Genomic DNA, 17,417 nt, shown 5'->3' on the forward strand with positions numbered 1-17,417 from the left:
ATTGTTTGGGCCCCAGAGGTTGAGGCTGCAGCAAGCCGTGATCGTGCTGCTGCACTCCAACCAGGATCAACCAGGATGACAGAGCAAGACCCTGTCTAAAAAAAAAAAAAGAAAAAAAAAAAAGAAAAGAAATGGAAAAGAAAAGAAATCCCTGGCCTACCCCTCAAGCCCCCCAACTCCAGCTCTCCATTGTTCCCCCTCTCAGACCCATTCCAGGCTCCCAGTTGATAGGGGCGAGTTCCCCAGTTTCCAGATGAAAATATCCCCTCCCACGCTGACCACAGCAGCCTAGAAGAGTAGTGAAAGGCCCCGCGTCCTGGATGCTGGGAGCCCGGGAAGCGAGGACACACGCACACTCGCACACTCATTCACATCCACAGACACACTCGGGCACACAGTTCGATGACTTGACAGCCGAGCAATCATGCAGCGCGGCGCTAATTGCACAGGATCCCACCGCCGTGCTGGGGTAGGGGCGCCGCTCCTCCTGCCTCGAGGACGAGGCATCATTTTCGGAGCCTGCTGCAGGGCTGCTTCCGCGGCCGCCGCACTCTGCCCATCGCGCCCCGCCCAGGGCAGAGCCAGACGTTCTGCGACCAGGGATCTGCGACCGCATCCTGAAACTTCGAAGCCTGGGCTGCTTTGGACACGTGCGCGGGCAGGAGCCAGGAGGGCGGTGACAGAGTGAGGTTGGCAAAAGGGGGAGAATGACAAGAGCGCTATTCTCAAAACTTTCATCCTGACATTAAAAAAAAAAAAAGAAGTGGTACAGAGGGAGCTGGGGGGCCTGGAGGGAGGCAGAGGAGGAATTGGAGAGCCGTGTTCAGGATGAAAATGGGGTAGTGTCCGAGAACTTTACAATTGGGAAGGGATTTTAGGAATGTTTTAATCTGGTCTCCCCACACCACATTCCACCTAGGAGGAAACTAGAGGCCCACCCAGTAGGGTAAGCAGATGGGCCCAAAGTCACACAAAGGTGAGTTGAAATTTTACATATTAAAAGCAGCTTCTCCTGGAAGTGGGAGCCAGGGAGGGTGCAGAGGTAGGCATCATGGTGTCAGGGTCAAGTCCAAGCTCCTCCTATGACTTTCAGTCTATAATGGTGGGGCCAGAGGAGGTATCCCCTCCAAGCCAGGCACCTCCTGTCTCCAGGACTCCCCTGGCTTCTCTGACCTGCTCACACGAAGCCTGAACAAAGGGTGCCCCCACTGGCGGGGGGTGAGGGTGGGTGGGGGGGTGCACAGAACTCCACACTCCAGAAATGCCTGGGCCTTACTCATCCTCTCCCCTTCAGAATGACTGATGACAGGGCCGTGCCCCCTCCCATTTTCCACAAAGACAAACTGAGGCTCAGCAGTGTTCAGGGAGGGAGCTTGAACCCAGAGCCGGTCGTCAGTGCAAGACTGTCTGCATCTTGCACTGGGTCCAGCAACATGAGGTGTCAGACCCACCAACGGTCCTGTCGGGGTGAGAATACGTGGGGTTTTATTACCAGCGAGGTTTGGGGATTTTTTTTCTTTTTTTTTTTTTAGACAGAGTCTCGCTCTGTCACCCAGGCTGGAGTGCAGTGGCCCGATCTCAGCTCACTGCAGCCTCCGCCTCCCGGGTTCCAGCGATTCTCCTGTCTCAGCCTCCCGAGTAGCTGGGATTACAGGTGCTCGCCAAGCCACCACACCTGGCTAATTTTTGTATTTTTAGTAGAGATGGGGTTTCACCATGTTGGCTGGTCTGGTCTGGAACTCCTGACCTCAGGTGATCTGCCCGCCTCAGCCTCCCAAAGTGCTGGGATTACAGGCGTGAGCCACCACCCCCAGCTGGTTTGGGGGTAAATTCTAGGTTGTCTTTGATTTCGCCCCACAAAAGCCCACAGGTGGAAAGGGGTTAGGTTGGGAGGGAAACATAAAAGGATGCTCATGGCAGACAGGGTCACAAACCTGGGCTCATACTCCGGGAATGATGAGCCCCCAAAACCAAGGGCCTTCAGGATGGGAATGGGAACCAGAACCCTCACCAGAAGTCAGGCTGGGGAGCGAGTGTGCAGCACTGAGCATCCAGGGCCGCCTGCTGGACCCCCAAGAGGGTGTGGTTTGGTGCTCCCTGGAAGCAGTGGTCCCCTATTCTTGGCTGTCACTCCAGAGACCCAATGCTTGCCCAACCCCAGAGTCGGCCCCGTGGGCATGTAATTCCACAAGGCTGTAGGCCACCTTCCCTGGGGGCTGTGGCTATTGCCCAGGCAAGGGGACAGGACAAGGACAATCAGGTGTCTCAGCTCCTCCAGGATGATTATGGCTTCTCACTGCCGCCCACCCCCCCACCCCCCGCCACCCGCCTCCTGCCAGGACCCCTGGGGAGAAGGAGCCTTCTCAAGCCATTCCAGTTCCTCTCCTGTGATTTGTTCTGAATTTTCAAACAAAGAGTAATTATGACAGATGTGGAGCAATCAGCATCATTATGCGGAAACAAGAAAGGGAAAGGGAGCAAAGAGGAGGGGGGAATTTGTCTTTCCTCCTCAGGAAGAAGCAACTCCCACCTCTACCTCCAGCAGCCCCAGCCACCTCCCAGCTTCCTCTTCACTCAGGAACCCATTCCCAGCCAGCTCTTGCCCGCCTCGCAGGTAGAGCAAGACTTGTCTACACAGAGCCTCCTGTAACTGGGATGTCCCAGCAGCAGCTGGGTCATGGAGTATGTAATCCTGTCTGGCCCACCCAGAAGTGGCTCCCACCTTGGCCAGGGTTCTAAGCTGTCCTCTGTTCTCTACACTTCCCTACTCTCACATTACATGCCTCCAGGTATCTGCTTTTATTTCTGAGGCATAAATACTGATAGGTTCTCCAGGGGTGAGAACCTATCACCCTATAGAGACCCTATAGGTCTCTAGCCCCTGCTAGAGACATTCAGGCCAGTGAATTTTTTGGGTCAGGCAGAACTGGGTTGAAATCCCAGCTTCCCCACTTACTGTGTACCCTCGGCCAATTTAATTAATCATTCTGGGATTTCGTTTACTCATCTGTAAAACAGGGCTAGTAATTCCTATTAATGGAATTGTGGGAATTAAATAAATTAGCACAGAAAGGGCCTAGAACAGTGCAGCCCCATATTACTCTGACCACATTTACTGTTACTAACTAGTTCTCTACAAGAACCAGCACATAGGTAGCCCTCACACCTGCTGAGCTCAGCCTCCAGGGTGCTTTGGAAACTCAGAGACCCTCTGCAATCTGCCATGGAGGTCAGGAGCCCACATCCAAGGCTTAACAAGCCCACACCCACAGATAAACCAGAGCAGCACGAAAGAAAAACAGAGGGGCCAGGGGCAGTGGCTCACACCTGTAATCCCAGCACTTTGGGAGGGTGAGGTGGGAGGATTGCTTGAGGAGTTTGAGGCCGGCCTGAAAAACGTGGTGGAACCTAATCTCTACCAAAAATACAAAAATTAGCCCGGCGTGGTATTGTGTCCTTGTAGTCCCAGCTTTTTGGGAGGCTGAGATGGGAAGACTGCTTGAGCCCAGGAAGTTGAGGCTGCCCTGAGCCAAGATCGCACCACTGAACTCCAGCCTGGGTGACAGAGTGAGACCCTGTCTCAAAAAAGAAAAGAAAAAGAAAAATAGAACATGCACGCCAGTGTATCCTAGGGGAGGACCATATAAGACTCCTCCTTTCTGAACTAGAGGGCAGTGAAGAGTGAGGCACTGGGGAAGGCCGGGGTTCAGAAGCCTGATAAACCAGAGACTCCCTTACTTGCCCAGACTGGAGGACCAGCCATGTCCTTGGGCAGGTCACTCACCTGGGGCTTCGGTTTCCAAGTCTGTAAAATAAGAAAGCTGGGCTAGATGAGCACCAAGGTTTTTCCCGAAGCTCTAATCCTACCAGGAGACCGGGAAGACCCCTAAGGACCTAAGGGGGTTGGGAATTTCAGGATTCTATTGCTGCAGCCTGCGACTCAATGAAAGGGCTAGAACTTGTGTCTCTCTCACGGTGGTCTGTCCCCTCCTCCATTTAGGTGGTCTGGTCTCCATCTTCCCACCCCAGGACCCTGTGGCCTCTTGATAGTACCCCCACCCTCACATTCCAATGGCCTTGGGGGCAGCAGCCAGACCAGAAAGTCCAGTTCCTGCCCATTATCACTGCCTGCATCTGCACTGCAACCTAACACCAGCATTCCAGAGAGCAGCCCAGGGCTGCCCCCACCACCCACTGTGGTCAGTGTCAGTGTCAGTGTCCAGGCTCAGAGACAGGCCCCAACCAGGGTTGGGCCCAGGGTTCTCAGATTCCTTTCAGGAAAGGTCTGCCCCCAGAGAGCCCCTGACTTGCTGGGGGGCTATGGACCCCATCCTTTGTTGCCCTCTTTGAACCTTATCTTCCCAGTCTCTCTCCTTAGTCTCTGCAGAGGCCCAAGCTCACCTACTTCTGCTTCTGAAACAGAAATCCCACTCTAGACAAGGCAGAAGATGGTAAACACAGGAACTCTCACAAAACTGAAGAGGCAGGCCGGGCACAGTGGTTCACACCTGTAATCCCAGCACTTTGGGAGGCCAAGGTGGGAGGATGGCTTGAGGCCAGGAATTTGGACCAGCCTTGGCAACATAGTGAGACCCTCATCTCTACAAAAAATTTTAAAAATTTGGCCGGGTGCAGTGGCTCATGCCTGTAATCCCAGCACTTTGGGAGGCTGAGGCGGGTGGACCACTTGAGGTCAGGAGTTCGAGACCAGCCTGACCAACATGGTGAAACCCAGTATCCACTAAAAATACAAAAATTGGCTGGGCGTGGTGGCAGGCGCCTGTAGTCCCAGCTACTCGGGAGGCTGAGACAGGAGACTCATTTGAACCCAGGAGGTGGAGGTTGCAGTGAGCCGAGATTGAGCCACTGCACTCCAGCCTGGGCAAAAGAGACAGACATTGTCTCAAAAAAAAAAAAAACAAACAAACAAAACTAGCTGGATGAGGTGACACATGCCTGTAGTCCCAGCTACTCAGGAGGCTGAGGTTGGAGGATCTCTTGAGCCCAGGATTTCAAGGCCAAGATCACTCCACTGCACTCCAGCCTGGGCAGCAGAGTGAGATCCTATCTCTAAAGAAAAAGAAAGAGGCAGGAAGAAGGATAGAACAATAAAGAAAGAGAAGGAGGGAGGAGGAGCTGGAGAAAGGAAGAAGCTTGGGAGGACAAGGCAGGAGAAACTAGGACTGAGGGATATGAAAGACAAATATACGAAATGTGGCCTCACAGGAAGGCAGAGGGGGCAGCAGGGGGTGGGGAGTGTCAAAGACCAAGGAGCATGGACATCAAGACCCAGAGAAGAGAGAGAGAAGGGCGGGTGGAGCCCCTAGGGCACCAGCCCTTTGCATCACATTTCCTTCCTGCCTGAGTCAAGTGAGCCAGTCCTGGCCCCCCACCGGCTTGCCTGCATTAAGCCCACCCCGGCCCCTGCATCTCCCTGCAGTCTGGGGGTCTGCCAGCAGCTCCCCCGGCTTGCCACTCTTCAGGCCTCTCTGCTCAGCCCCCAGCTTCCCACCTTCACTGGGTCTCAACATCTATCGTGAGTCCAGGTGCCCCTCCTCAGGGAGCCCATAGAAAGCCCTCTCTTCTGCTCTCCTTACATCTGAGGGCAGCCACAGAGGCATTTCTTAAAACAGGGTGAACAAAGTTGGGGGCAGGGAGAGCAAGCTCAGAAATCAGGGAGAGGTTCTTTTGTGGGGATGGTGCAGTGCAGGCCAGCAGGCTTGCCAGAGTGCAGCTAGATTTTGGGCAGCCACCCATTGAATAAGAAAACTATGGCCCAGGCCGGGTGCGGTGGCTCACGCCTGTAATCTCAGCACTTTGGGAGGCCGAGGTAGGTGGATCGCTTGAGGATAGAAGTTTGAGATCAGCCTGGCCAACATGGTGAAACCCCGTCTCTACTAAAAATACAGAAAAATTAGCCAGGTGTGGTGGTGCATGCCTGTAACCTCAGCTATTAGAGAGGCTGAGGCAGGAGAATCACTTGAACCCCAGGAGGCGGAGGTTGCAGTGAGCCAAGATCACCCCACTGCACTCCAGCCTGGGAGACAGAGTGAGACTTTGTCTCAAAAAAAGAAAAGAAAAGAAAAGAAAAAGGAATGGGGGGAGGGGGAGGGATAGCATTAGGAGATATACCTAATGCTAAATGACGAGTTAATGGGTGCAGCACACCAGCATGACACATGTATACATATGTAACTAACCTGCACATTGTGCACATGTACCCTAAAACTTAAAGTATAATAATAATAAAATAAAATAAAATAAAAAGGAAAACTATGGCCCAGACTCCTGGAGGGGCTACGGCCACACCCAAACACCCCAAATGTAAGGCCCCCCGCCACCCGCTGGCCACACTCCACCCAGTGCCCCAGGGCTTGCCCCACTCCTCTCTCACTTCAGCTTGGTTGGGTAAGGGTCAGTCCCTTACAGGACCTAATAAAATTATCTATCACCTCCTCTTGCCCTAGGCTGGGTCTGTCCGCTCCAGCTTTCTAGCCTGGCTACTGCTCAAGGGAAGAGGGATTCCACAGGAGAGCCCTTTGAGGAGAGATGGACCCCAACGCTAGGCCCCTTGACATCCTTCAGGCACACACCTGTATGCTCAGACCCACCTGGCAACACACACACACTCACTCACTACTGGTCTCTACATTCCTTGTTTGCAACCAGGCTATGGCCAGAGAAAATAAAGGTGTCATAGGTTAGTTACACAAGGCAGACATTTTTGGTGGAATCACTCAGTCCAGTTTAAACAAAGACAGCAGTGAGCTGTTTGGTTTTTCATCCTGGGTACTCTTCTGTTGCATTCTACGTTTATTGAAAGCTATGGAGAACAGTCTTCAAGCTACTGTGGAAAACTCTCTCTCTTTCACTCACACACACACACACACACACACACACACACACCAGCCTGCAGGCACTCTGGAGAGAAGAGGGGAGAGGGAAAGGCAATACAAGAAGGCCAGGAGTGAAAAAGTCCTTTCTCCCTGGGGGTGGGGAGGGGACAGAGGGTTAAGGGGGGCTGGGGGCCTGTTTCATTTGCAGGCTGCAAATGCCTCTCCTATTCACCGGCCCACATTCCCAGCCAAGGCGCCTGGCCGCTGACAATGCCAGGAACAGGAACAGAGAAGATTTGCACATTGTGTTTAAGGGGCCAGCTGGCTGCCTGTGACAGTGGAGCCAAGGTGTGGGAACCAGAAGCGTTCGACTTCCACACTCAAGTCCTGCGGGTGGGGGTGAGCGGAGGCCCTGCACACAGAGTAAGGGGGCCCTCCCCCTACAGTTGGGGGCCAATGAGCCTGGGGACATAGGCCTTGTCTAGCTAGAGAGTAAAGCCCAAGGCAGGAGACCCAAGACCCCTGCATGGAGGGGGTACCAGGCAATTTAGTCTCTGATTCACACCCCATCTGGTGAGGAAGAGAGAATCTCAGTTCCTCTAGAGATAAACACGCGGCAGCAGCACCCCAGGATCCTGCCCCGTGTGCATTATATTCCCCTGCCCATCCTCCCCGTTCACAAGCTTCTGTTCCTTTGAGCTGTGCTATCAATTACAAGGGGGGTGGGGTGGGGAGCAAAAGAGAAGCAGGGAGAGAAACAGAGGAGAGACAGAGAGACAGCTTTGTCCCAGAAGGCCACATGTTCATTTAGTTTTTACCAGGCTCCACAGGCAGGGGACATGAGAAATACAAAAGAAAGAAGCCCTTTAGGAGCTTAAAATCTAGTTGAGGAGACAGATGGAATATCCAGCCACAAAACAGTTACTTAACAATGCAAGCAGCCATCACCAAGAGGGTTTAGCGTGAATGCCACAGACCACAAATGCTCCCTGCCTTAGGAAGGGGAGGAAGATATGACTGTAAGCAGGATGGTCTTTGGGGAGGGATCAGGTATGGGAAGAACCAGGCAGAAATAGACTTGGAGGAGGCCCAGGGGAGGCAGGCACGTCTTGAAGATGGATGGAAGGAAGCCTTCGTACCCCAGAGCAGAGGTGAGCCTCAGTCCAACCCCCTCACCTTATAATCAGAAAAGCAAGGCCCAGAGAGGGTGGGCAACTTGTCCACAGCCACACAGGATCCCTGGTGTCCAGACAAGGGCTTTTCTACCACACAACTTCTCAGCGGTGTCAGAAAGGGTCAGTTTGTGCAGTGCTGACTGGCAGGTTAAAGTGTCTGAACCCCATCCATTTGCACCTACCTATGAGCTGTGGCTGGGTACAGGTGAGGCCCTGGCATGAGGGCAGGCCTAGGTATGGGCACTCGCTCATCGCTGGGGACAGCAGCTTCCTGTCCTAATGGACAGGCAGATGTGTGTGTTTGAGGAGCTGCGGGGGAGACTTCCTCAGGCCTCCCTCAGTTAAGCGGGAGAAGAACTTCATTCCTTCAAGAAGGAGAGAAGAACTTGCATTCCACACACCAGGCCTGAGCAACTAACCTCCAGGTGATAGAGGCCTCCAGGGTTACCAGCCACTGTGCCAGGAACTACCTCCCTCCATGACCCACCTCCCTACACAGGGCACCCTAAATACCAGGCTGTACTCCCCAGCAGCTCCTGCCCGCAGTTCTCCTAACCCCCACTCCAACCTGGTTCCACAGACCTCCACCCAGACCCTGCCCCCAGAGCCACACACCATGAGCCTTTTTGCTGAAAAGGGAATCTAGAATAGCTGGTGAAACTGCCTTCCCTCTGACAAGTTAAAATGATTCAGACTTCAGAAGTAGGAACTGAAGGCCTGAGAGGCTAGGTGACTTATTGAGGCGGAGAGAGCAGGGGACTAGAATTGGACTTTCTCTCCTCTCCCCATGTCCCACTGCCTCTTTCTAGGAGTCTGGAGTCACCAGGGACCTTTCCAGGAATCATACCACAACTAAAGGAGCTCATAATTTAACATGTTTTCACCTCTGTTAGCTCCTCAAAATGATAATAGTTAATATTATTAGTACCTGGCTGGACACGGTGGCTCACACCTGTAATCCCAGCACTTTCGGAGGAAGTGTGTGGATCACTTGAGGTCAGGAGTTAGAGACCAGCCTGGCCAACATGATGAAACCCTGTCTCTACTAAAAATACAAAAATTAGCCTGGCATGGTGGCAGGAACCTGTAATCCCAGCTACTCAGGAGGTTGAAGAAGGAGAATTGCTTGAACCCGGGAGGCAGATGTTGCAGTGAGCTGAGATTGCACCACTGCACTGGGTGATAGAGCGAGACTTGGTCTCAAAAAAAAAATATATATATATATTTATATATATATGTGTGTGTGTATATATATGTATGTATATATATGTATGTATATGTATGTATGTGTATATATGTATGTATATATGTATGTATGTATATATATGTATGTGTGTATATATATGTATGTATATATATATATATAATTAGTACCTTAATAGTTAAGGAATGCTGCCTTTGTGCCCTGTGCTAAGCTCTTCCTGCACATTATCATAGGTAATCTTCACAATATTTCTCCTTGGTATTTTTTATTATTTTATATTATTCCCCCCCATGTTATTTATTTATTTATTTAGTAGAGACAGGGTCTTGCTCTGTTGCCCAGGTTGCTCTCAAACTCCTGACTTCAAGCGATCCTCCTGCCTCAGCCTCTCAAAGTGCTGGGATTTACAGGCATGAGCCATCACATTCCCCCATTTTAAAGATGAAGAAGCCAAGGCTCAGAGAGGTGAAGTGACTTGGCCAAGATCTCACAGCTAGCAGGTGGTGGGGCCAAGGCCCAAGCCCACCAAGCCCAGGTCTGTTTGCCACCACAACCCACATTTAAACCACTGTTGGGCCTGCCCAGGCAAGATGGCCCCAGGCTGGGAGTGAGGGCAATCCTGGCTCTTGGAGAACCCAGCCAGGATTGAGACACCTGGGACCTCATCCTAAATTAGTGGGCAATACTGAGCACCAACAATAATACTTAGCATTTCCTACATGCCAAGCCCTGTGCCAGGTACTTTAGACCCATCACCTCATTTACTCCTCCAATAGCCCTGGCAGATGGATGGAATGGTGCACATTTTTTCAGATGAGGGTACAGACTCTCAAGAGGGCTAAGTAACTCCTGCCAAGGGCACTGATCATTGAGTGGCAGAGCTGGGGTTCAGACCCATGGAAGTCTGGCCCTGAAGCCCTTGTTCCAAAGGCTTCACTATGCTGCCTGAAAATCCCCACAGCGGAGGTTATGACATGGGAGTGGTCTCTGCTAGCCCCTTGCTACTCAGAGTACAGCCTGTGGACCAGCTGTATTGGCATTACCTGGGCTCTCGTCAGTCCTTGGCCTAGAATTATGAATTCAAAATCTCAATGTTATCAAGATTCCCAGGTGATTCACAGGCTCAGTAAGGTTTGGGAAGTCCTGCACTACATCATAGAGCTGATCACCCCAGTTCCCCAAGAGGCCTGAGATCAAGAATTAAGGCTAGGAAAGAGGGGCAGGGATTGAGGGTGGCAGGGACTCGGGGTAGGTCCCCCATCCTCCTCCCTGTAGCTAGTCCATCCCTTTTTGGAGTCATTCAGGCACACAGGCCTCAGGTATGAGTCAATGCACACATTCCCCTGGGTCAGCCCCTTTAGAGGGATAGCGGAGGGTCTCACAGGCCAGGCCAGCTTCAGTCCACACCCTGAGGCTTGGGAGAACCCTCAGTCCTCCCAGGAAGGGGTTAAAACAAAACAAGATGCACTCTGGCTCCAATAATTCCACTCCCTGATAGATTTCCCTGGAGAACTCCCTAATGAATCCCAGCAAGGGAGAAAGCAGGGGCCGGGAGCAGAATCAGGCAGTTTGCTTTTGCTGGAGATTAACCTCCATGGGCAGCCAAGATTACATTTAAAGGCCATGTCAGTGAAACCACCTTTCAATGAGGAGTGCGCTGCCGGCTCCCGTTACTCAGTGCTTCCTGCGTGCCAGGCAAAGTGTGGGGTGTGCTGGTCCTCACAGCCGCCCTACCAGGCAGGATCACATGCACGTTTCACAGGCAAGGAAACTGGGATGAGGGAGCATTAACTTGTCCAGGGTCTCGTCCTTAACAAGTCTCAATTTTCAGCCCCCAAACTACAAGCACGTGGAGCTGCAATGCAGAGTCTAGGGCTCCTGAGCATGAATACTCTTAGAGCCTGAGCTATTCCATTCTAAAAGGGAAACGCTTGAAACTGAAGCCCCAAGGAATCAGCCCGCGGTGTAGCCACCTTGGTCAGGCTGTCTTTTGAGGACAGCATCTGAACCCCCTGATGGAAGGGCGTGCATTTCCAACCATCCGCCTCTGGCCCGGAGCTCAGATGCCCAGCAGACCCACCGACATAGACCTGAACACCCATCTGCCTCCCTGGGTTAGTCTGCTGGGTGAACTGTGAGTCTGCGAGGGGTGCTTAGCATGCCCCCTCCCCACGGGCCCCTGAGGAGCAGGCAGAAGAAGCAGGGGCCTCCAGAGGCCTCCTCACACCTTTTCAGAAAGGCACCCTCCTGTGTCACACAACATCTGCAGTGCCGGCAGGCACACGGGCAGGGAGTTATTACGAAGGAGGAAACCCAGGCAGCTAATCAGCTTTGGAGGTTTCTAGGGACATCAGCCTGTGAAGTGAGAAAAGGGGATCCAGCCGCACCGTTGCTTGGCATCTGAGCATTCTCCCATGGGACCACAGCCTTGCAGGGGAGAGAGGGCCATGTCAGACTGCCAGAGCTTAGAGGCAAACCCCCCAGCTGTCTCCAGGACCCCAAAGGATTAACCAAGCTGACCCCACCCACAGCTTAATTTCTTGTACTATATTGTTAGGAGTTTAAGGAAACCAAACATCTTGAAGGTATTACCATTTATAAAAAAAGCACATTTACAATTAGCTATATATATATAAGCCCCTGGGGATTTATCTCCCAGGATTCTAGGCTGGTGATGCAAAGGCCTCAGCAGGGGCCATCTATATCTCGGCATTGACACAGGCCAGGGAGGGTATGGGGAGCATCTCCCTGAGGAGTCTCATCTCTCTGATCTGCAAATCTTACCGGGGTCCCCACCCTCTGTCCACGCTTCCCTTCCTCACACCCAGCCATCTGCTCAGAGGCTGCACCAGCCTTCCCCTGCACTGCCGGGAGGGCCGCGAGATGAGGGTGGCTGAGCCAGAAGTGATTTGGTCTCAAAGTCCAGGGCTGCCTCCCAGCGAACTCCATATGGGGGCCTGGATCCGCCTTCCTCAGAACAAAGGGGCATCTTAAACCCAGCGAGAGGGCTCCTGCCTCAAACTGATTCATCACTCACCAGCCGTTCAGAGCAACTGTGCAAATGCCCTCAGAGCCAGGAAGAAACTTGTCAGCGATCAGACAGGAAAGAGGCGGCGTGCCACGGGAGCTAAGTGGGAGGGTGTGGGTTCAGGCTGCCCAGATGACAGTCCTGGCTCTTCTGCTACCAGAATGCCATTGAGTCCCCCTAAGGCTCAGTTTTCTCTTCTGTAAAAGGGGGATGATAATGACCTATCTTCCATTCTCCCAGGGCTGTTGTGATGACAAAATGAAGTAATTCATGTAAAGCACTTGGGCAGGGTGCCCAGCATGCAGCAAGTACTTAAAAAGTGTTAGCTAGACCTGGGTGCAGGAGCTCATGCCTGTAATCCCAGCACTTTGGGAGGCTGAGGCGGGAGGATCACTTGAGGCCAAGAGTTCGAGACCAGCCCGGCAAACATGGTGAAACCCCATCTTTACCAAAAAATTCAAAAATTAGCCGGGCGTAATTGTACGCGCCTGTAATCCCAGCTACTGGGGAAGCTGAGGCACAAGAATTGCTTGAACCCGGGAGAGAGAAGTTGCAGTCAGTCGAGATCGTGCCACTGCACTCCAGCCTGGGTGACAGAACAAGACTCTGTCTCAAAAAAAAAAAAAAAGAAAGAAAAAAAATGTTAGCTAGAATTGTTACCAACAATAGTCAAAGCAGCCTCTTTAAAGGGACACCCCCCTTCCAGAGGTCCAGAGATATGAGATGGAGAACAATTTCCACTTGCCAAAACTTCTGCCCTTTTTCAGCCATGACCCCACTGCCCACAGCTCGCCACCTCCCTGGGATACATGGAGAATTTTGGTTTATGCAACACACTCCCAGTGTGCACAGATTCAACAATAACATAATTTTTGCAGAACAGGGCAGTTAAACCACAGTCATCATTTCATCACCACAATTGACGATCAAGCAGCACAAGCAAAGCACAATTCTAGAGCTGAAACATCTTGCCTCGCCTTTTCTCTCCCATTCAAAAACACACATTAGCATGAAGGTGAGTAGGAGTGATGTCATCATTGAGATAATTCTGAAATTATCCTACCATATTTTTTTAATGCAAACTATTAACAAGCTCCAGAATTTCATTACTGGTATATAGAGGTCTTATCCTACCCAAAGGTTTACATTAGTTTAAGCACATAATTAAAAATTGCATGTAGCCGAAATTACCCTTCAAGAATTTCTTTAATCACCCTTAAAGTATGGGAATGATTTATCTTTATACACAAGAATCAAACTCAGTGCACCGGGATGCTCAAAGTATGACAGGCATATGGAAACTAAGACATGCTGACCCAAGAACTGGGTAAAGCTTTCTCCCCGACTCCCCTATGGGTGTTTGGCTACATTCTTGTCAATTCACATTCCAGTCAGTTAAACAAGCATCTGATATAATTCCACCGCCACGAATCACTGCCAGGCACCTCAAAACCAACCCATGCTGAGAAATTAGTCCTCCAGAAGGCTGCATAAGATGGGACTGCTCCCGCTGCCCTCATGCCCTAGGCTGACCCTGGATCACCAGCTGGCTTACACAAAGGGAAAACAAGGGATATCCACTTACTTGCAGCTTGGATGCGAGCCTTCCGGCTGACCACCAGCCCAAAGCGGTTCTGGGCCACACACTCATAGTCACCTTCATCCGAAGGGCTGCCTCCCGGCTCCAGCCTGAAGTGACGGATCATCAAGGACCCATTGGCCAGCAAGGTGGAGTGGGTACTCTCTGGCAGCTCTACCCCATTCTTCCTCCAGGTGATTCGCACTGGAGGGGTCCCCTCCACCCTGCAGTCCAGCACTATAGGCTGCCCGGGGACGGCAACATCATCACTTGGCTCCACAGCAAATGCCAGTTCGGCAGAGTGGCCAAGACCTGCATTGGGGAAGGGGAGATGGAAGGAAATAGGGGTGTTAGTATGAAATGAACATCCAGGAAGAACTCCACCCACATGGTTCCAAGTTCCTTGGGTCTATGCACCCCATCCCCACGTTTCTGTAATGTTAATAGGAATTCCTATTATATATAGAACTTTATGCATTACAAAGTGCCATCCAAGGCGGTACTTTACTTAATCATCAGACCATCTCAGAGATAGATATTATTTGTACTATTTCCTCTTTCACAGGTAAGAAAACTGAAGCCCAGAGATGTCAAGTGACTTGCCCAGGGTCTCACAGTCAGTAGTTGCAAAACTGAGACCCAAAAGCAAGACTGACTCCAATACAGCTGCTGCTACTTCGATGGTCACCCTGGATAAGCACTGAAGCCTCACAGACCTTCAGGGTGTGACCTTAGGTAAAGTATTCAACATGTCCTGGCTTCCCATTTCTCATCTGTTTAGATCAAAGAAGAACAATGGAGCTTGGGTCATAGGGTTGTACGACATGATTAACAGACTCAAAGGCACTATGAAAAATTTAAAGTTCTAAAGAAATACAGAGGGAGATAGTAATAAATCATGCTTCTTTTTGCTGGCCAAAACCCATCAGATGCCTGGTCCAATGCCTGGCAGGGAGCAGGGTGTGTGGTCCCAGTACCCGGGGTACAGACTAGGTTGTGGCCCCATTGCCCCTCTCCTCTGGCACTCTGGGTGTTGGTCCTTTTGCCTTTGTCATAGGGAGAGATGAAGAGTAGCAAACGCCAACTATGGTTTCCCAAAACCAAGGAAGAGGGTGCTCCTAGAACCTTTACTTCCAGCCAACCTCTCTGCTCCTGCAGAAGAGAAATGAGCAGGAAAAGAAGGAGGCCAAAGAATAGATGGGGTTAAGGCCGATCAGAGAATCAGAAGCCCGGCTGGAGGGACAAGCACTCCAATCCCAGGCATGATGCCAAGTCACCAACTTCTCCAGCAAACAACTTACCAGACCAGTTACAACTCCACTCGAGGAGGAATGAACCCACCTGGTCTGAAATGGCAGTCACAGACCCCTCCTCACATTTCCAGATAACTAGCGATCCTGGAGCTGGCCCCTCCCCAGCAGACTAGGGCCCTCCCTGGCTGAGGGAGATGGGGAAGTGGGTGGGGAGAAAGGAGGGGCGTTGGGGTTATAGGCATTCCCCGCCCAGCGCCCCCCGCGCCCCCCTCCCCCCGTCCCCGGCCCAGGAAGATGTAATGTTTTAAGACTTTTTAGGATCGAACTTATTCAAACCCCTGCGCATCCTCCCCATGTCGTGAGTTCACCCGTCTTAGCCCCGAATCCAACCCCGGTATAGCTATCGGGAATAAAGTTTTTCATTGATGCGGACGCGAGCTTCTACTTCTTGGGAGAGGAGTGGAGAGAGAATAGCCCAGATGAGTGTCTGTGGGGAACTTGAGGTGGGAGGGTTAAGGGACTAGATTTGCACTCTCCTCCCGGGAGATGGGACCATTGCAGCCACTAAAGGGAACAGAGTGGTGGTGACCGAGCTCCAGGCAGCAGAGCCGAGCTCCAGGCAGCAGAACCGGCGGACCGCGAGAGCCAGGGCAAGGTCTCCGCGTGTGCACACTTCGGGGAAGGGCAGGGGCACGTGAGCATCCCCGCGGCTCGCTCGCTCTCGCTCTCGGTGGCTTCTCCTCTCCTTCTTGGCTCACGGGCTCTGTCCCGGGTCGCTCCCTAGCCACGCGCCGCCCTCCAGGAATCTCCCTCGTCTTCTCCTGTCTCTCCCGCGCACTCCTCAGCCCAGTACCAGCTCCAAATGCAGGTCGTGCCATCTCCGCCCAGTGCAGCCGTCAGAGTCCCGGTCTCCGCTCCCCAGGCTGCTGTCCCCTGTCTTGGCTGCCTCGGGCTATGTCCACGGCCGGGCACCGAGCACCCCAGCTCGTCCGCCTCGGTCAGCGCTTAGCCGTGCGGTCTCCCCTGGCTCGTTTCCCTCGGTCTCCACGCCAGCCCGCCCCGCTTGCTCCCGCTTCGCTGCACTCCTTGCTCCTCAGTCTGGGCTCCGGGTCCTGCCCCAGTCTTCCTCCGGGGGGTTCCGTCCTCAACACGCCCCTAGGGCCCCCAGCAGTCCGGCCTTGGTACCCTCTCCCCGTCCGGATCCGCAGGGTCCCTCCCGCGCGGGGTCCGCCCTCAGGTCCGCGCCGCTCTCCCCGGGTCCGCCCTCAGGTCCGCGCCGCTCTCCCCGGGTCCGCCCCTCGCGCCCGCTCCCTCCCTGCTCGCCCTTCCCCTGGCTCCGTCCGCAACCGCCCGGTCCGGGGCGCTTTCACTCACCCTCGCTCGGCGCGGGCAGCAGCAGCAACAGCAGCGGCAGCAGGAGCCGGGGCCAGAGCGGGGCGGGCGGGCGGCGCGGAGACGCGGCGCGCTGCACAGCCATGGGGCTCTCGGTCAGCTCGGCTCGGCGACGCGCGGCTCCCGGGCCTCTCGCGGCTCACAGCGTCCCGCGGGGCCGGCGCCGGGGCCGGGGCTGGGGCTCCGGCCGGGGCCGAGCCCAGGCGGTGGGGGACTGGGGCCGCATGCCTGCTCAGCAGCGCGGGGGGCGCAGGGGGAGCGCCGCTTGCGCCATCTTGCACCCACCCGGGCGATCTGTCAGCCTCGCCCGGGGTGCGCGCTCCACACTCGCACCGCTCGCGGCCGCCCCGCCCTCCTCCCCAGCCCGCCGCCCCCCTCCTCTCTGCTCCCGGTCCCCTCCCCCAGCCCCCTCTCCCCGGAGGCCCGGTCTGGGGAACAAAAGAGCCGGCGAGCGCTTTAAGCGGCCGGACATTCCCGGCTGCGCGGCGGACGCGCCCCCTGCGCTTTGAACTGTGGCTGGAGCGGCCGGCGCCGTCCCGGGCTGCAGCCGGGTATCCCCTCCCCGCGGGCCAGCCCGGGACCTGGGGGGCTGAGGAAGTGGACACCAGCGGACTGGGGAGTGGGTCCGGGCTGCGGAAAGACACTCACAGCTGCGGGATTTGCTCTGACCCATTCTGCTGCGCCCTCCTCCAAGTCCATATTTTAGAGATAATTCTCTAAAAAGCTGCGTAAAGTTGTCAAAGATTCAGTTTTCCATGGATTTCTGGTCCTTCCACTCAAAGGATAGATCCTGTAGCTGCAAGATTGGCTTCTCTGGACCGAGGAGTCCTGGCGCTCCGCTGGGGAGGATTGCCTGGAGAGAGCAGACCTAGCAGCAGGACAATGAGAGCTCTAAAGGGGCCTGGCTTCCGACCTGGGTTCTGCCTGCTGCCTAGCCCAGTCACTCTCAC

General features: G+C 53.7%; 1 protein-coding gene across 5 annotated transcripts in view; it reads right to left on the minus strand.

Moving 5' to 3' along the window:
- Nucleotides 1–16,825, minus strand: part of IGDCC3 (immunoglobulin superfamily DCC subclass member 3) — a 49,922-nt gene extending 33,097 nt beyond the window's left edge. For 2 of the 5 annotated variants that reach the window (XM_063794180.1, XM_054667012.2), the window contains exons 1-2: nt 16,450–16,825; nt 13,829–14,134 (exon numbers count right to left, since the gene is read on the minus strand). In XM_063794180.1, the coding sequence (XP_063650250.1) occupies nt 13,829–14,134; nt 16,450–16,552 (409 nt within the window). In that variant the 5' untranslated portion in view covers nt 16,553–16,825. Of the gene's footprint in view, nt 1–13,828; nt 14,135–15,928; nt 16,287–16,449 lie in introns of those variants that run through there. The other 3 variants (XM_009429362.5, XM_510483.8, XM_054667013.2) reach the window with 3 other exon arrangements.
- Between the last annotated feature and the right edge of the window lie 592 nt (nt 16,826–17,417).

This window comes from Pan troglodytes, chromosome 16 (genome assembly GCF_028858775.2).
Source record: "Pan troglodytes isolate AG18354 chromosome 16, NHGRI_mPanTro3-v2.0_pri, whole genome shotgun sequence".
NCBI classification, from domain to species: Eukaryota; Metazoa; Chordata; class Mammalia; order Primates; family Hominidae; genus Pan; species Pan troglodytes.